The sequence below is a fragment of the Struthio camelus genome, chromosome Z (genome assembly GCF_040807025.1).
Source record: "Struthio camelus isolate bStrCam1 chromosome Z, bStrCam1.hap1, whole genome shotgun sequence".
NCBI classification, from domain to species: domain Eukaryota; kingdom Metazoa; phylum Chordata; class Aves; order Struthioniformes; family Struthionidae; genus Struthio; species Struthio camelus.
In genome coordinates this window covers 67,165,228-67,184,682 of record NC_090982.1, presented here as the reverse complement: position 1 = coordinate 67,184,682, position 19,455 = coordinate 67,165,228, and the positions used below count along the sequence as shown (strand labels likewise).

Sequence of the window (19,455 nt, the reverse complement as noted above, 5' to 3'; positions counted from 1 at the left end):
ATCCCAACAATCACAAATCCCAACAATCACAAATCCCAACAATCACAAATCCCAACAATCACAAATCCCAACAATCACAAATCCCAACAATCACAAATCCCAACAATCACAAATCCCAACAATCACAAATCCCAACAATCACAAATCCCAACAATCACAAATCCCAACAATCACAAATCCCAACAATCACAAATCCCAACAATCACAAATCCCAACAATCACAAATCCCAACAATCACAAATCCCAACAATCACAAATCCCAACAATCACAAATCCCAACAATCACAAATCCCAACAATCACAAATCCCAACAATCACAAATCCCAACAATCACAAATCCCAACAATCACAAATCCCAACAATCACAAATCCCAACAATCACAAATCCCAACAATCACAAATCCCAACAATCACAAATCCCAACAATCACAAATCCCAACAATCACAAATCCCAACAATCACAAATCCCAACAATCACAAATCCCAACAATCACAAATCCCAACAATCACAAATCCCAACATGCAAGCTGCAGGAATAATAAGTAACTATATAACATGAAAGTATATGGACAAGTATATGGTGTCTCAAAGTTGACAGAAAGCTATTTAATTATATAGTGTTTTGTCTGCTTTTTTTTTTTTAAAAAACATAAAACATTCCTTAATCCTTATGGAATTGTAAAACCATGATGAACAAGCCAAAAAATACATTGTTTATTCCTTTTTTCCTAAACAACCTAACCCTTCAGTTAACTCACATGCTCTCCATTATGCAAAGGGCATTTTTGTTTAGTGCATTCCACTCTACAGCAATGCACTTCGTTGCTCAAAAAGGAGTTCCAAAAACAAAGTTAGCGTAGCATAACAATTTGGCCTTACATTTGGCAACTTACTCTGAGAGCTGTAGGTGACCTTGAGTAGTCAACAATATCACACCGGAATGAATACCCTGTGGCCCAGCCTGACATAAGAAACTGTGGCGCAAAAAAAAAAAAAAAAAAAAAAAGGAAAAAAGTTTACTGTATGACTTACGAAAGATTCATTCATTTCAGTTGACTTTCACAATCACTAAGCATGAGAAAGAAACAACATTAAAAACTTGTTGAATCAGCAACCTTGTCAGTCATCTACCTCTATGTGGGCTAGCTATCATAAAACCCTTTGCTGTTACAGTTTAATACATTTCTAATTCCAAGACCACACCTATGGATGAGAATCTTCTCTGTCCCTCCTTTTATCTCAGTTTTAATAACTGAAGAGGATAAACAGCTACAACTCAAAACAAATGCTGAATAACCATCTTATTGTGTAAATCAGGTCACAAAAGAAAATCAACCATTTTTAAATTTTTGAAAATGGTTATTAGAGCCAAACATCTCAATACTTAAGAAAACAGTAAAACAGAAAAGCATAGTTTAAAGTCATTAAGACAAGGAAAGAACCAATATGCACTATATTTTTGGCCTCACAGTTTCTAAAATTTTGCTTAATTAATGCAATTAGTCTTTCACTGACAAGATGCACGAGAAGCTAAGGCTTTACAATCAAAAGTAGAGGTACAGGACCAGTGGACTCTATGTAACAAGTATCACACATAATCTTTTCTCTTGGAATATATTAAAACTTGGACAAGAGCAACATTGTTAAAATTGCTCTTGGTTCACACTCCCGCCAGCCACTAGGACTACTAGATGTTACGTGTGTTTAAAAAATACCTGTCATGGATTAATCATCATAATCCACCACTCATGAATGATAGGAAGTTCAGTTTTCTTGACAGATGAAGGTTTTAGTCCATAACTGCATTAGCTGTTTTATTTTTAAAGAACTAGTTGCTTAAATAAAACAAGATTTGAAATATCATCAAGACAGCACAGTACTAAAGCACCCACAAAATGGCTTGGATCCAAAGAGGGAAAGAATTAGCTTTTTGCTGAGAGCCAGACAATGGCTGAGATTCAATCTGTTATACTGTCTCTATGTATTCTTTCATGAAATTTTAAAATAGGCGCCTTCACAGCAGATTAATCAAAGACTGTATTAGTATTAAATTTAAGTTTAATTTTTGGTTTAGTTTCCAAGGGTTTAAAATCAAAAGCAAACTCATCACCGAATCACAAAAAGAAGACAGCTTGGAGATTTTTCAAAACAAAGAATTAAAAAAAAAAAACAAACACGCATGCATTTCGCACAACATTTATGGCATTTGACACAACAGTCACTACACAAAATAGCAGCTGCTGCATGGACTTTAAAGTATTGTTTAGAAAAAAAAAAACAGTCAGCAGTTCACTGTAACTCATGATGGAAGTTATGCAAACTGAGTTAACAGAAAGGTTGTCGATTTGGCGGGATCATCTGGGAACTTTTCATTACCAATTTGCCAAACCCGAAATAGCTACAGCCATATAACCACATTTAACACAAAGACAGTCAGTGGTGTTTTACCAGGCAAACGCACAAGACTATCGTTCACACAATACTATTGTTAAATAGCTACTTTTTTTTTTTTATTGAAGCAGCCATTAGCTGTCTTTAAGTTTTAAAAGCTTGTTCTAAATGATAGCTTTTATATGGTATGTACCACTCATGCTTAAGGATTTTAGGTCATTCACTGCATAACCATATTTAACCCATCCAACTTTGAAGTCTTAACATTTGTTTGAACTACCCACTACAGCAAAATCTCAAGATTCCTTCTCAGAGAAAGAGTATTTACTACTTCTAAAAAGTCAGTGCTAAAGATTTAAGGATGAAGATCTCAAAATTAGATATTGTAAACCTCTAGAGTTGAAAATTCAGATTTAACTGAAGTTTATTCTGCAGTTAAGCATAGTCTATAAAGTTGAATCAGTCCATGAAGCATCAGTTGAAACTGTCAGCTATCATGTAGCAGGACAGAAACAATTACAGCAGGCTAAGAAAAACATGTAATCTACTTTGCCTGCCCCAGCCCAGGGAAATTAAATAAGTTATGAGGATTTGTAATTTTTAAAGAGACATGTAATGGCACATAAAATATTTTACAATCTTCCTTTCTAGGTATGACTGACTTACTTTTTCCAAGTATTAGCTCAATTAGTTTAGCATACTCCTTGGAGGAAAGTAATTACAACAACCTAAATGCTTTTTGGAGAATTGTAGAGGAGGAATTTCATTAATAAATTCCTCAGAACATGGTATGCAGTAGTTAGAGTCACAAAATGTATAAATGCATTACAAATAAATGTTGTACTTACCTCATAAGTCATATATAAGGAGAGGGCTACTATACTAAAATTGTAAAATACCATTATCTGCCTGAGTTCAAAAGACTTTTTATTTTCCATGAGTTTGGGTCCCAAAGAAGTGGCAAAATAAACATATGCTCCAATGATAATGGTTGTTGGAAAAGGTGAAGACATGAGCAGCCAGCCTTCCACTCTTGGATCTGGGAGAGCGGAGGAGAGGGGGAGGAAAAAAAAAAAATAAAAAAGAGTCAGATCTTTCCAGTACTTAAAGTCCTAAAAAGCTACAGATTCTTAATCAGAAAGGTTCTGCGTTCACTTCTCAAGCTGCAGAAAGCATTTGCTGCAAATCACCATCAACTGGCTCACAAGGTTTAGCACCTTCCAGATGCCAGCCTTCCTTCTGCATCAACCCTTCACGCTCGTAACCAAGAGGGCAGGCAGCACTCCAGAACCAGCAGCACTCCGAATTTCAGGGTAAAGCTCTGCCTCAAGAAAAGTTCACATTTTCACACATTAATACAGCATGGGATGCAGCAGAGGAAGATAACAGGCAAGCAGAGCACTGAGGCTGCATCTCCAAGCAAGACTTCACTCCTCTGGGGGAGCAGGAACCTTATTTACCAACCTCAGGTCACAGAATACCAAGTAGCCCCACTCTTCAAAATCCTCAAGCCTTATAAGCAGTAGGGTGTTAGACACAGTAATAGTACGGATTTCAAAGTTAGAAGATGTTCTGTCCCATCAGTCGGTATTCGTAGCTTAGTACTTGAGGCCTGGGTTTATTAAATCCAGACATGTCAACCCTTTCACTGCAGTATAAAACACACAATTTCATATTATAAGCCTCCAAATGACAAAAATGCTGTAAATTCCTCTCCAGTTAGCCCACTTGGATTTTAACTTTTGCAGATGGAGTCATTCTTCTATGCACATAACGTTTTCTCTCTCTCCATGGCTGACCACAGCAGATGTTTCAACTGAGATTCCACCATGATTCACTGTCTTTGCGGCCCATCGTAGAGGCTTGGCTCACCAAAGGCCTGACCATTTCTCCATAATCAGGAGAATACCAAATGAATTTTTTTTTTTTTTTTTTTAAAAACAAGTCTACTTTTGGAAGTTTCATTTCTGAATGACCCCAACTTAACTACTGGGTCAGTAAACTGCGGCTTTCATGCTCTGTTGCTCTATTTTGGGGGTGGAATTATACCACTGCAAATTTTTGTTAAGTGTTTAATATATGACTGAACTGCCCCAGGTTAATGATCTTCAGCCCATGACATTCAAGCAACATATTATCCCTGACACCCTCTGATGTTGTTTCCAGCCACTGGAAATTAAAGTAAAGACCACGAAGGAGAGCAAAATATAATGCTGCTTACAGCCGTAAAGTGCTCAATCCTGCTGCCCACAAACTAACAAGGATTGTGAACCACAGCACCAGGCATTAGATTAAAAAATGAAATCTGTACACATAGCACTGCAAGAGAATCACCAGCTCTTCACAACTGACTGCTCTTTTGCACCTACCCCTTGCACTGATACTACCAAAACTGAGAAGACATGTCTAACCTCTAATGGTATTTTGCAAGGTGCCAGGTACAAGCACCGGTAGGCAGAGACAAGGAATTTGGGCTCTGAAGCCAGGGTCACCACAGCAGAAAGGCACTGCCACCTGCCCCAGTCCACTTCACCCATGTGACAGCCACATCAGCAAGTCTGGTGCTATAGAACAAGAGAAACGGTTCTCAGGTACACTGGAAAGACTAAGGTGGGTATTTCATTGATCAGACTATAACTGCTTCTCACATTTTCCCCAAGGATCAGTTAAACCCTTTCACTGTGTGCTCACTGTGGTGAGGAACACTGACAGATCTCTCTTATACAGATGGTTTTAATCCCAAACTTGAGATCTCTTCTGTCATTTCTTTGATAAACATGAAGAACTACAGAACAACAATGTTAAACCAAAGCATGTTTAATATCCTTCTACCAGCTGCAACAAAAGAATAATGTTCCTTTTCTAAACAGGAGTGAGACACAGTGAATTACTCTGAGGAGTAATTTCAGATAATATCATAACTCACCAGGTTTTGTACTTTCTTTTACCTGCTATGTTAGCATCAGCAAAATACAGCACCGTTGTGCACCTAGCTCAATTAACTGATAAAATATTACTAGTTTTGCAAAAAAAATTAAAGCTTTATGTTCAGTAGTGCAGAAAAATACAAAGTACTATTTTCTGGCATGCCAGAAAGCCCTTATAGAAGAATCGCTGGGGTTTAAGTCCATAAGTACCTGGGGTTTGTTTTTCCATTTTCATTGCAGAAACTATTCTGTTCTTTATAGTTATAATGTCAATAGGTAACTTCACAAGTCTTAAGAAACATTTACAGGAAGACAAAGGCACTTTAAGTTGCTGACAAACAGTACACTTCGAATAGATACACAATGCTATTCAAAATCATTGAAAGTTAATAAATTTTAGACTGAAATGACTCACCAGCATCTTTAATCCATTCATCATAAAGTAGTACAGCCTTTGATGTCAGATTGCTAAAGGCCATTTTCACTTGATTAAGATTTTATGATGCTGCCTGCAAGGGAAAAAAAAAAAAAAACAAAACAGAAACATGGATTTCGATAATTAATGAAAACAAAAATGATTTTGGGAAAGATTTTCAGGAGGCAGAATAGGAAAAATATGGAGATTAACCACACACTGCAAGTGAAACACTGACCAGGGAGTGGTAGCTGATCGCATCACACTATGTTTGGTGCTAATTTATAGCCGAGTCGGTACGGGTAACAATATGATTTTGTAATCTCTAGATGCCAAACATGGTGCTTCCATGCCAGAAAGTGTTATCTCAAGAAACCATGCTGTGGGTAACTGTTACAGTTAAGGGGAAATTAAATAAAGAGCAGCTGCTTAAATTCATTTTTATTACCATCTCCATTTAAAGTTCAATTCATTGATATGAGGAAAAGTACAGCTTTGCAACATTTGCTCTTACTACCAAGAACTTAAATTTTCTAACTAAGAAGTATTTGTAAGATAGGAGGGAGGGAGAGAAAGATGCCAGTATGTCTGCACACTCCCTTTATATACAATAATTAGTCATGCTATACTTACTATGCAAATTACACTCTGATGAATCAACTGTTTCCACATCAGGACTGTGAAGTGTCATAGTACCACCAGTAATATCAGTAACTCACAAAAATTACCCAGCACATCTAGTTTGCAAACTGCACCACCCACATATGTAAAGCAAAGAAATAAGCTTCTGTGCATACTGATTTTTGCTCCAAAACCAAATACTCATTAACCTTCCCTTCATCTCATTCCTTCAGAAAATACTCTAAGAAAACCTCTCTCTCTCTCTTTCTCTCTCTCTCTCTCTCTCTCTCTATATATATATATATTCATTCAAATGGTGCCTCTCCTATTCCCGTTTCCATGTCTCACTTAGCCACGTGATTTCTGTCAGTACGTCTGTGCACGCAATTTGCCTTTGCTGGCCTTGTAGACAGCAGTGCATGTTGACAAGCAGCCCATTTCCTCCAGCCTCCAACCCGCCTCCACCAGGCTGCTCCAGCTGCAGCTTCCTGCCTCTCCCGCCCTGCCAATGGTGATGCTGCCCTCCTCGCCCTGCTCTCTCCTTAGAGCTCTCCATCAGCTCCCCGTTTGTCCTCACCTTCACAGTCCTGCACAATAAACTCACTCTTAACTCCCATCTAAATTTATCTCTTGCTCACTCCCATTTCATAAGAGTTTTTAAGCAACTCAAAATACACCACACCCACCCTTCATTACAAGACACAATACCAGCACAAAGCTGCCTTCATTAGAATCCCTCTGATCTACCTCTCCCCAGGTCCCATTTTGCTACCCACTTGTTTTCCTACTTATGCTTCCAGGTTATGTGTCTGTGCATCCACTTCTTGTTCAGAAAATGTTCCCCTCTGCAAATCTCTCTTTAAAGTTCACATCTTCCAGAAATACCATTCTCCAGCACCAGCATTTCCCAAGTCAATGCCACTGCCTTTGTGCTGACTGTCTTCAGGCACATACTCTCTACTACCTTGACTAAGACAGCACCCTATACATTTGAAGAGCTACACGAAGTATCTTGAGTACAAAAGAACAAAGAGGAGGTGATGAGGCTCCCATTTCATCATAGCCACCACATTTAAGATACAACCTTAGAATTCTTGCACTTTACAGACTAAAAACTAATGTTGTGGATGCTTGAAAAGTGAATATTGACCCAACAAGCCTATCATCCTTCACAAAGTAGTTAAGATATATTTTTCTTGTTTGTTAGCTTAATATATTACTTTACATCTTCTATAAATGCAAACTTACTCCTTGCTGCTCAAAGAAAAAAAGATACAGCAACTAAAAAGCAGAGGACTGTCCCATGATCCCTCACACAATCTTCTAACTGTAATGCTCACGTCACAAAAGTAGTATCCTGTTATTACACTGAGCTGAACTCTAGACCTACGTCAGTCTCTTCACCACATAACCTTGGATACAGGGGATGGCTGAGACAATTCTGAACATTTACTGACGGTCAAAAGCTTTATTGAAAGCCATCAACGTATTTCTGATTTTAATACACACAACTGTCAATTTCTACTTACATAAATTAATCTGCTTGCTCCAAACTACTGACCGTATCATTCCAATAGAGTAAACATTGCTCCGACACATGGGCGTTGCAGTCTGTAGCATAACCTCCAATTTCAAGGGGATCAAAGACTCCTTTTTTTATTTAAATGAAGTATAAATATCCCCTTTTCACTTTTTTTTTTTTTTTTTTAAACAAACGCTTTCTGATCTATATAGCCTACAGCAGAACAGCATACCAGGAACTAGACTTCTTTAAAGATTTCAGCTTAATCTATTACCATTTTTTTATTCAGTGATGCCTTGCTCCAGCCATATCACATTGATCAGATCCAAAGACATTTGCTGTAATCAATAAACAACTTCCTCTACAATCCTGAGCTCTAGCTGTGCCCATAAATCCACAGCAACTGCATTTACTCCCAGTTGTAATGTACACACATGCACAATCACACCTGAGTTCAATGAGCATGTGCAGGCACACTCACTTTCATCACACCCAACAAGAGGAAGTCCATGTTCCTTCTGACCAAGATTTGCTGCCAATGGCACTAATGTGTTACAAAAGTCTACAGTTTTAAAGGTGTTGGAAAATTAGGAGAAGCAGGGTACATCCCCTTCCTTTCTAGGGAAGACTTCAGTGATGCTCCTCTTTTTGGCAATAGCTGTCACACATGAGAAAGAGATTCTATGGCCAGAGGTAAATTATAAATACCCCACCATCTTGCTCCATAAGCCACACTGTGGATGATATCAAATGTAAAGTCTATGCTGTCTTGAACACCTAGTAACTGCAGAGTGCCTGATGATAATCACAGCAACCCAGGGGTGGAGGGAGGGAATAAAAATCTATTGTATGAATACTTTATTAAAAGAGTTAGACTGATTACGTTATCCTTAACATCCAGTAATCTTCCTATTTCAGTTGCACAAGGCTATGAAGAGACATGGCGCAGCAAATAGAAGATACATAGTTCAGCAGTATGTCAAACACCTACAGTGATATTCTACCAAAAGCTACAGACACCTTGTGCACAGCATGGCTCAATGTTTCAATAAAATTATATTCGCTGAATACAAATAACCACCTTATATTTAAATATAGCACTTCAATAAAACAATAGGGTAATAACTTCAAGGCACATTCACAACCTTCCTGCTCCCATCGTGATAGAGTTCTTACTGGAACTCAGGCTGGCTAGCTCAACTTGCTGACCAAACCCTACACTAAATTAATAATTTACTGCTTCAAAATAGGCTCTCAAAAATCCAGAAAATTCTGCTGCGGTTGCTGGCCCTGAATGTGGTCATCATTCATTGCAGGTTTGGAGCAAGAGCTGATTTGACTTTTCTTCCCTGTCATAGTATGATCCTCTCTCATCCTGACAATGCAAGCTGACAAATACGCAATTCTTTACATTTATCCTCTTACCTTGTCAACATCACTTTAATTTTATATTAGGAGTCAGACAAATCTGTTGTCTGTGTTTAAATAGCAACTCTTACACCTGCTAGCCATTGTGACCAAAAGTAAACTTTTAACCTGGAATCTGACTGTTTCCAACAGCAAGCTGCTGCTGGTAGAAGCACAGCAGATGAAAACAACACTTTGTCCCTTTTCCCTGGGAGAGGCGTAGTCCCAACTCTCCTGACTCCAGTAGTGGTCCGGACTTGCAGTTCTGCTCCCTTTAAAACATTTCACAAGAAATGATACAGCAGGGACGCTTTGCCTTCCAGGTTTATTTTTGTTCATAAGCAAGCAAGCAAGGCAGAACTCTAAAGCAGTTGCTAAACCACTTCTGAAATTTTTGCAGTTTAGCTGCTGTCCTTGAGAGAAGGATGCACCAGTCAGAGAGCAGCCACCTTAGCTCAGCCCCAACACACCGATATATTGACTAAATGATAAATTATTCTGCATCTGAGAGTAAGCAGAGCATAAGCAGCTAATTATTCTAAGAGCAGGAGTAATGTCTGCAAGAAAGACTGCTGTTCAAAACTTTTCTACAGTTAAAAATTTAAAATTAAGTTTTGTACGTAACACTGCTACTTTACTTTCAATGTGCTTTACAACTCTAATCATTAAATTTAGTTAGCTACCTAGTTTTCCTTTGTACGGGAAGAATTCCACTTCTGTGAAGGACTGTTCGCATTACATTAGGTTATTAGGATTCTGCATTTGTTAACTACATATTAGTAGAGTTAACAGCAGCATGGGAGCTATTTTGTCTTACCCTGTTACACTTCTTTCACACGCTTAAAATTCTCATACATACAGGAAGAAATATGTTCAAGGCCTCTTTTTTTTTTTCAAATAAAAGAGTAAAAGAAACCCCCTCTCCCCACAAGACAGACAACGAGCTTATGCTTCAGCAACAACCAAACCGTCTTTGAAAAACTTTTTTTTCACCATACTACCACGTTGCTAGGAAGCAACCTGGTAATGCCTCGGCCATAATGCAATCCTCCATAATGTCTGGCAGGTTGCTTCTATTGAACTTATCCGGACAAATATAACATTGGAAATATTTGGCCTGAAGTGACAAAGACTGGGGATAAACAGAAAAAGCTATTAGTTAAGTACAAGGCCTTAAGTTCCTGTTGCTGCAAATCCATCCTCATATTAAGCATCTGTATAGCCACAATTAAGCTACCTTACTCTCCAATGTTCCACTTTCTGCTTATAACAAAATCATAAAATACAAATAAAATGCCTTAGCAGTAAGGAATTTTCTTTTAAAAATAAGAGTGTCCAGAATGCAATAAACCTTCCCAAAATCACAGAAGTCACACTGCCTGACTAATTTTTAAAATGAGGTTATTTTAAATGATGTATCAGAAGTGATTTACTTAAATTAAAAAAAAAAAAAATCCAACTATTTAAGTTCAGTCCGTGTAGCTTGAAAAGTTCTAAAGAACATATATGCAACCCTCCCAAACACACGTGTTTGGAAAACAAGCACTGAAATCACCTCACAAAAACAGACACAAGGTACTCAGGGGAAAAAAAAGAGCACTTCTTTTTGATTTAAAAATGTCAATGGAAGTAATATTTTGTATCTAGGCTCCAGCAAGCTGTACTAACATTATTTCTGAAGAGGCCTTTAAAGAAATATGTCTTCATTTTTTATAAAAATGGGGAGTCTAGATGAGCCAAATGATGGAAAAGGCCATTTGAAAAGAGCAAAGTAATTTGCTGGCATCTGGTTTCCTGTGGCTCAGGAGACAGCAGAAGTAGTGGTCCCCTAACTGTAGCTGAGTTAAGGCACACAGCTTCGCAGAACCAATTTCAAGTTTGACCATTACCTTTACGGGAGAGGCAAATGTGGACAATAAGATCATTTACACCAGCAAACAATGTGCATTTTCACAATCAAAAAAGCCACAAATACCACGGCAAACCATGTGAAGACAGCCTCCTTGTAACAAGAGGTAGATACCAAGCTGTTGCAAGCGCTCAAATTCTGTTAGTACACAAAGGCTATTGGTGATCCTTGTAAGGGGAATTACTGGTATGCCTCAAGCATTTTTTTTTTTTTTAGGAGAACAATAAATTTCTCACATTCCTTTGCTTAACCCACATGAAAGATATTTGCCATTCTTTAGGCTACTCTATTCCCCCTACATAGAGATTTTAAACATTGAAGGAGATACCAAGATTGGCTTTTAAACAGCAATTTTACAACAGAAGTTTTAGCACCAATGGCCATTACACAGAAGACAAGCGAAGAAAAGAACCCTCACAGAACTGAGCAAAATGAAACAATCTCACCGGGAATCTAATGCAAGCTTTGCTGTTCTGGAAACCAGCCTCCGAAGCTCAGCGGTCACTCGCGTTCAGAATTCACGTTAGAGAGCAAAGCTAAGAATTAGCAAGATGGATAAACTATTTTTACACATATATTTTAGCAAAAGACAGGAAAATACAATAACGTACAAATTTCCACCAGGATAATTTCCACTTGCAGCCGATGCCAAAAGCAAAGATTCAGGAGCGTACGCAGGTCAGGGCCCAGAGCAGGCAGTCTGATAACAACGGGGGACCCTCTGTCTCCAGAAACCCTAGGCAGGCAGTGAAAGCCTACAGAAAGGGTTGACTCGGGCAGGTCTGATTTCAAAATGATAACCTAGGAAATAAGAGTAATACTGACTTACATATTCGGGCACAATTATGAAACTTCAGTATTTCAGAATCACTTAATGTGCTATTGTAATTCTGTCCTCAGAGTTCACAAGGCAGTTAAACCAGAACATTTCACAGATCGTATCTTTAGCTTTACCTGGGAAGTACTAGCTCTGCCCTTTCCATCTCCCCAGATTGCATGGTTATACAATCACACATATTGTAACTACATTACTCCTTACACCACAAGGCAAACAAATACAAACTGCCTATTTATTACATCAGATTGATTACTCACCTATATTCTGCAACCAAGTTTAAAATTGTCGTTAGATGTCACCTATTGTTACCGACTTCCCTAAGAGTTTTCATTACCTTTCTGATCCTTTATGCCTTCTCTCAACCACATAATCCATTTTTGGAAAGCCTCATCTTACAGACAAGTTGGCTACTTCCTGCTTAGCATTAGGTGGTCTTCTCTTTCTTCTTAATATGACTTGTAAACACCGCTCCTGTTAGATGACAGTTCTGCCTAAATCAAGTAGAGAAAGCACGCAAGGCAATTCTGTAATGGAGGTCTTCCGAGAAATTTCCAAGTTCTGAGAGAGGTATTAGTTAGTTGTTACCTTGATTAAATTTCAGATAGTCCTTCCCAAAAAACAAATCCTAATTCATTATAGTGCATCAACAATTTCTCCATGTATATTTTGCATTAGACATTGGAGAGGGAATAGTGCAAGTTCCTTAAAAAAAAAAATCCTAAAGATATGAAAGAGATTTAGAAACTGTATTAGAGCATCTACTTGTAAAATCCACCATTGGCAGTACTCAGTCAGAGATCTGATAGTTACCCCGTACCTTTATTGAACTATGTACAGAGTACCTCTTTATTTAATGCTTTGCTTTTCAAACTAACATCAAATCTGTCATTTACCTACACGAATAAAGCATTCTGTAAGCAGCAGAACTAGTGAAAACATATTTCATTTTAATCACATGTCCCATTGTTTTTTTGCCAGCCTAATGGATTTTCCATTCTGATGCCACCTAAAATAAAGACCAAGTCATGTTTCTTTCTACACCTGCCTACGAATTCAATTGTTAAAAGATCTGATACTGGAGACTTCACAGCAAGGCTAAACAGCGATAACAGAGATAGAAAAGCTCCTTCCTTTGGGAACTGTTTCAAGTCTTTCACGTGCAGCAGATGTGGCGCTGCTGTTTGCAGGCAACAGTGGGTGCCTTCTCTCTGTCTTCTTACACCACCCATCCACTTGCAATGGCTGAATGGAGGAACCGCCCAAATGCGCAGTTCCACAGCATGACATGACAAACCATCTGGTCCTCAGGCAGCTGCAGGAGGAGCCCCAGCAGTGCACTGACCCAACTGAAATCTGACCCTTTCAGGGAATGGTTATTTTTCAGTCAGATCAGCAGGTGCAGCTGAAAGAGCTCATGCAAGGAAAAGGGGGAGAACACAGCACCTGGGATGTGCAGAAAGGGAGGGAGGAGGGAGCAGCAGCTCAGCCGTAGACGAGCTCATGCTGATGGTGAAACCACATAGGAAGAGTACAGGGATTATCAAGTCCAGTCCTGCACAATCATTGACAGCCGTGTACTAGAGCTTTAGACAGAACTGTGCACACTGCACCTCTGTCCATCACAAACCACAAGAGCAATTCACAACACAAGAACTGAAGCCACAGAAATTACATTGAGCTACAATAAGGCAGTGAGGGATCCAGCATCACTAATATCTTAAATTACCTGCTGTCACAATGATGTAAATGAAAGTGAACCTAGGGACTAATGTCCCACATGACACAGAAAGGCACATCAAGCCCAAACAGCCCCCACAGGCACAGTCTGGATGGGAGTTTCCTTACAAGACTGAACAGGATTATCAACTTCACTCAAGTATGAAGAAGATATATTGGGCAGGCACCTGAAAGAATTCCCAGTTTCACTGGGAAAACAAACACCATGGACATTAGCATATCTTCCCCAATTTTCTCTCCCTGCATTTCCAGTGTTTGAGCGAAAGGCAAAAACACAAAAGAGTTAGGGGAAAAGCTGCTAGAATTCAAACTTGGTATCAGTGCTCCCCTACCTTTACGAGGAACTCTAGTTGACCATGCTTGCATGTCACTCGTCCCACAGACGACTAATCTACCTATTTTCTTCTCCATACCGTGAGCTGCTCTGGCGCCCAGTGTATAATAGACACTGCCACTATTGGTGCCTCAGTGCATGCCTCGCTCTTGGCACTCAGATTTCACTTCAGTTCTGCAACACTGCCTCACGAAGTCACCTACTCTTGTCTGCATGGTGAGCTGTAACACGTTGCATGACTACTTTCACCTGGAAGTCAAAATAAGGTTTGATTTCACCTACGATGTCATTATCTTTATTACTGCGACCTCTTTTCCATTAGATAAGAGTACATCATTACCCTTATGAAAAACTCTGGTGAGGTATTCATTTAATATTTGGGCCATCTCTGACTCAGGCTAATCTTCTCATCCAAAGGGCTAGCTCTTCCTTTTTTGTCCTTGTTAATTATGTGACCAGAAAACTTTGTGCAATGTTTTAATTTTTCTCCCAAGTCCGATCAGCTAAGCTTTGGGCCACTTCAACTAGGCTTTCACAAAATGAGAACTGGGAGCTAAACAGTTGTAATGCAATCTTATGTTTTCAGATGCACAAAAAATGGTGCTAACACACACACACACACACACACACCCCAATGCTCCACATTCATTCTGCAAGTCAATATGAAGAGCTTTACTCATTTTGGTTTCTCCCCTATAGTAGGGATAGTTCTGATTTCATATATTTTTATATATATATAAAAAATATATGAACTGTTTTATATATATCTGTGATATTTCAAAAGTGCATGCACATTGTTAGTAACCAATGCAGAATATAAAACTCCATACTGACTTAGAAGGGTAGGGAGTGGTATTTAAGCTAGCGTGCTCTGCTTTTTTAACTTGAATTTGTGCCATTAACTTTATTAAAATTAATATACTTCTATGTTCTATACACAATTTACAGATAAGCTCTAAAAAGATGTGTATGGTGGAAGAGTTAACTAAATACTTGGAATGAAAGTGACTGAAGATCTCTGAAGACAACAAAAGTTAGCATTTTTGAAGATTAAGAACAAATGGGCACAAAATAAGATTAGCAATGCTGAATTTCTTCTTACGTAGTGATGAAAATTGCTTGTTTTACATATACACTGTAGTTTTCTGAATGTTAAATGGTAAGACTCTTTTCAGCTTTTCTACCATTTCTCCTTTCAGGGAGAAACATACGGGATACACATCAGAGCATCCTTGTATCAGTTCTCATTACCTTCTTCATACACCCTGACCACGGGCAGGCCACAAGCAAACAGATTCAGCTAATGTTGCCAAGATTTGCGTTCACTCAAAAAATCTTCCTACCTCTTTTCTGTTATACCATTACACAAAGTTTGTATCATTCTTGTACTTTCAGGTAGGAGGGCTTAGAATTGACTCTAGTTATGAATACTATTGCTTGTAACTTACTTGCCTGATTGAAGCATATGATGCGAAAACATGCAAAAAAAGACATGAGTGAGTCCCCTTCAGCTGCAAGCTGAGCTATTGGGCTGCTCAGTCATATCATCCATCCTTATCAACCATTAATAGGAGAATTGCATATGAAAATCTCACACATCAAATCAATTACAACAGAAACAGTTTGTTACCAAGAGCTGGTAAAAAAAAAAAAAAAAAAAAAAAAAAGCTCAGTTTGTATTTACCCATCATTTAACAGAACAATTAAATATATCATTGTTAAATAGTCACTATTGAGGGGACTCAGTTCAACTCTTTGGAAGCTAAACAAGAATAGAGATGCAGAACAAGACCTCAGCTTACAGAGGAAACTCCTTAAAACAAATGGAAATAGGATTTGTTACACAGGTAACATCTTCCTAATCTGGCTAATACCTATGGAAAAAAGCAGACAAGCCTTCTAATTTTCAAAGACATCTTGTTACCATATATTCAATGTCAATATATCTGTGGGTATTCAGCACTGGAGAAAATTAAATACAGAAAAAAAAAAAACCCATAAATTTCCACTTGATAGACAGAGATGTGGAGATGGTGCTGTCTTTGTAATATCAAAATACAGCAAAAAGGAATTTCACAGGAAGGGGAGAGAAAAGAATTGTTACCTTAAAAATTCAATATTCACTCAAAAAAAGAAGAGATGAGCAAGTAAAGTGAAAAATAGTCACCAATACCAATGGAAAAAGCATATTTCTACAGTAACATCCTGCCTATAGCATACACTCAGCTCAGCACTGTCACTGTAGATAAAATGACATTAGCTTTGCATCATTATATGGCATTTTATTGCACCAGCTGGAGTCTTGCTGGGTTCGGAACATTAGTAAGTAGTAGCACTGATAACACCTGTGGGGAGTTGCATATATTATTTTGTTTAGTTTTTGTAAACTGCTGTATTAAAGACTGAACTGCTCCCACACCACTACCATGCTGACTTGGGCTGACTTCCCTTACCCTTGTTTCCCACCACCTGCACTTGTTCAACCTACCTACCCCTCTGGGTCCTAAGCAGATACCTCAGCTGAGCAGCAAAATAATGCATTCTCTCTGCTCCAATTTTGCTTGTGCTGCACTAGGTGGGTACATACACAGGCATGAATTTTAAGTAAGGCTGACCTAGAACTGTTAATGGCAGCCCTCCCCCCCCCGCCTTTTTTTTTTTTTTTTTTTTTTAAAGCTACCATGCAGCATAGTGGACATGCTGTTGAGTGCTGTCAACATGAGGAACGTGGCACCCCTTAGGAGGCTCTTCCAAAAGAAAGCAAAAACCAGCTGCGCAGGCACATCCACACGGCGCAATGGTGAACCTTAGGAAATGCAACACTGGCAGTGACTGCTGAAGAGCGAGAGGTGACTTTAGGGTGAGAGAAGTCATTTTAAAGGAAATTGTGCTAAGCAGGTTTTCAAACTGAAGTACCAGAGCACTGCTTATAAACGAGAAAGTATGCTCACATAATCATAACAAATCCCATTGCTTACAAGTTCAGTCTTGGCAAATCAACTATTGTTGTGAATGCCCTTTTTGAAGTGTTCCAGGAAGCTACTGCACAGCAACATCTTAAGTCTTTCCAATCCAGACACGGTAAGTTGGAGAGGTGCAGTTGGAGGCCCCAAATCATTGTGGGTGCAATGACACATAAAGGCGTGGGCTTTTTTGTTTAAAATCAACAGCCTGAGATATTTCTTCACCATGATGAAAGATTTAGTTAGTTACTGCAAAACAATCACTAATATTAGTGTCAGGAAAACCATTAAGGTACATCATGCCAGTGTTTGGAGACTCGGGTCTTAGCCAGCTGGAGTAAGAGAACGCTGGCTTTCTGCAGCGGTAGGGACATGAATAGAGTTCTAATTTCTCTTAACAGCTTGTGAGACTCAGTTTTCCTCCTGCATCCCAAAGAGGATTTCCACTTAGAAAGAAAGAATTGGTTTATACTTAGCTGGAGTTACTGAAGAAGTGAAATACAGTTTCAGAAATTGAGGTGAGGCAGAAATGCCTTACAAAAAAGTAAGATGTTTCCCAGTATCTGCTGTATTCTGTACTCAAGGGAGGAATCGCAGAGGGTGGAGAGCAGAAGGCAAGGAGACATCTGAACTTTAGGGACAGCTGGAGGAAGTGTCCCTGCAGAATAATCCTGTAGTCAAAAAAAAAGACACTGTCAAGATTGCATTGTGCTTCTACTTTGAGGCCAGGGATGCATAGAGGTAAATTAGTATATTATAAACTCCTATTTGATTCTGTTTGAAATTCGAGTAAGCTTTTGGGTACCACCAAAGCTCTCCTGGATGCTGCCTCTGCACAGCTGGTAACTCTCCACAGCACCCTTCCCTTCAGAGGAAAGGTCTGCATCCCTTGCAGGGTGATCCAGTTTCACAGAGGCTGGGCACATGGTAGGAACACAAGAAAGGGAGCACCTTTGCTTTGACTCAGTACTATAAGAGCAATTCCAAAAACGCTCTTCTCCATTTACTCTCCCTCTGTCTTGTAAATGTTTGTCTTTAGCTTAGTCTTCTCCATGGAATGAGTAGCTGCCCTCCCAAGGGCTAAAGAGGTGTTGGACTTCCAAAAGGCATCCTGTGAAAGCACTGGGGGTCAGGACTCAATAAACAGGACAAAACAGGGCCATCATAGCTGCCTACGAGCATTAGAAAGAGAAAAAGAAACATCCAATCAAGATGACTCAGAGCAGCAGAAGGCTTAAATAGACAACAAGGAGGTCACTCCAAGGACAAAGCAATGCTGTGAGACAGTCATCAGATGTCAACCTAACCGCTAGAAATGATTCTACCTCAAAAGCTTCCGTGAAAGTAAAATTCTCCACGAGCTAAAACAGTTAATTGACTTGATTAGCAAAAGCATCTTAAAAAATTTTATTAAACTAGATCTGGTTATACACTTCAACTTAAAAAAAGTTTCTGTTCCTCATTCAGTTTCCCAGTAGGCAGCATGCAGTGGCTGGCACAACACAAAATGCAAAGTAGAGGCTGACATTATGGATAAAATACATAAATGACATGATACAGCCATGAAGGTTTTTATTTCTATTCTAAATCTATTTACCTAGATCTTAGTTTCTTTGCTAACAGGAATTTTTTTAAAAAAGCCTTCAGTATTTGACACTTTCAGGAAGCTCAAGAACAGCGTGTAAAGCACCATTTTACAGGCTGTGAGTTTGTAACATTGGATTTTTCAGACATCGCTTAAAATATTGAATAGTAACTTAAGAACAGAATGAAATACACTCCATTAATGTATAGGTTTATCACAGGTACATTGTAAGGCACAATTCTACCTGGGAAAACTACTGAATACTTTCCATTTTGTATCAGTATCTTCCAGTGCCATAACAGCAATGCAGTTTTCATCATCCTTCAAGCACTCAGAGGCTCCCCAGGACCACAAGACATCGCCACAGATTAAAACAGATCAGTTCACCTAGATAGTGTGCACAGATGAACCTGGTACATCAGGCCACGGCAACTGCACTTATTTTTCCCTCTTTCTGATCCTGAAAGATTGCCAAATACAAATAGCTCAAAAAGTTCATTCCATCAGCAAAGTACATTAGGTAGTAGATGTACCACATCAGAACAACACAGGAGACAACAATACTTTCAGTGCAGAAGCTTGGCAAGAAATGAATTACTCAGCCTAAGACTAATGCTCCTGTAAAACATCAGCATACAAGAAGCAGACAAGTGTCTAATAGTCTACTCAGCATACAACAGCAGTAAAGGAAAGGAAAACTGGAATCCCTCCAATATAAAGAAAGATTAAGCTTATATATAACTATGCATTTCAGTTACCAAAAAAAGGGCTGACAGAGCATTTTTTCACGTACAGACTTCTGAGCT

General features: G+C 38.8%; 1 protein-coding gene across 14 annotated transcripts in view; it reads right to left on the bottom strand.

Annotated features, from left to right (window-relative positions):
• Positions 1-19,455, bottom strand: part of LOC104146867 (very long chain fatty acid elongase 7) — a 54,634-nt gene that overhangs the window by 10,007 nt on the left and 25,172 nt on the right. For 5 of the 14 annotated variants that reach the window (XM_068929040.1, XM_068929036.1, XM_068929037.1 and 2 more), the window contains 3 exons: positions 5,734-5,827; positions 3,240-3,430; positions 894-974 (listed from right to left, as the gene is read on the bottom strand). In XM_068929040.1, coding sequence (XP_068785141.1) covers positions 894-974; positions 3,240-3,430; positions 5,734-5,797 — 336 coding nt within the window. In that variant the 5' untranslated portion in view covers positions 5,798-5,827. The other 9 variants (XM_009679133.2, XM_068929029.1, XM_068929032.1 and 6 more) reach the window with 9 other exon arrangements.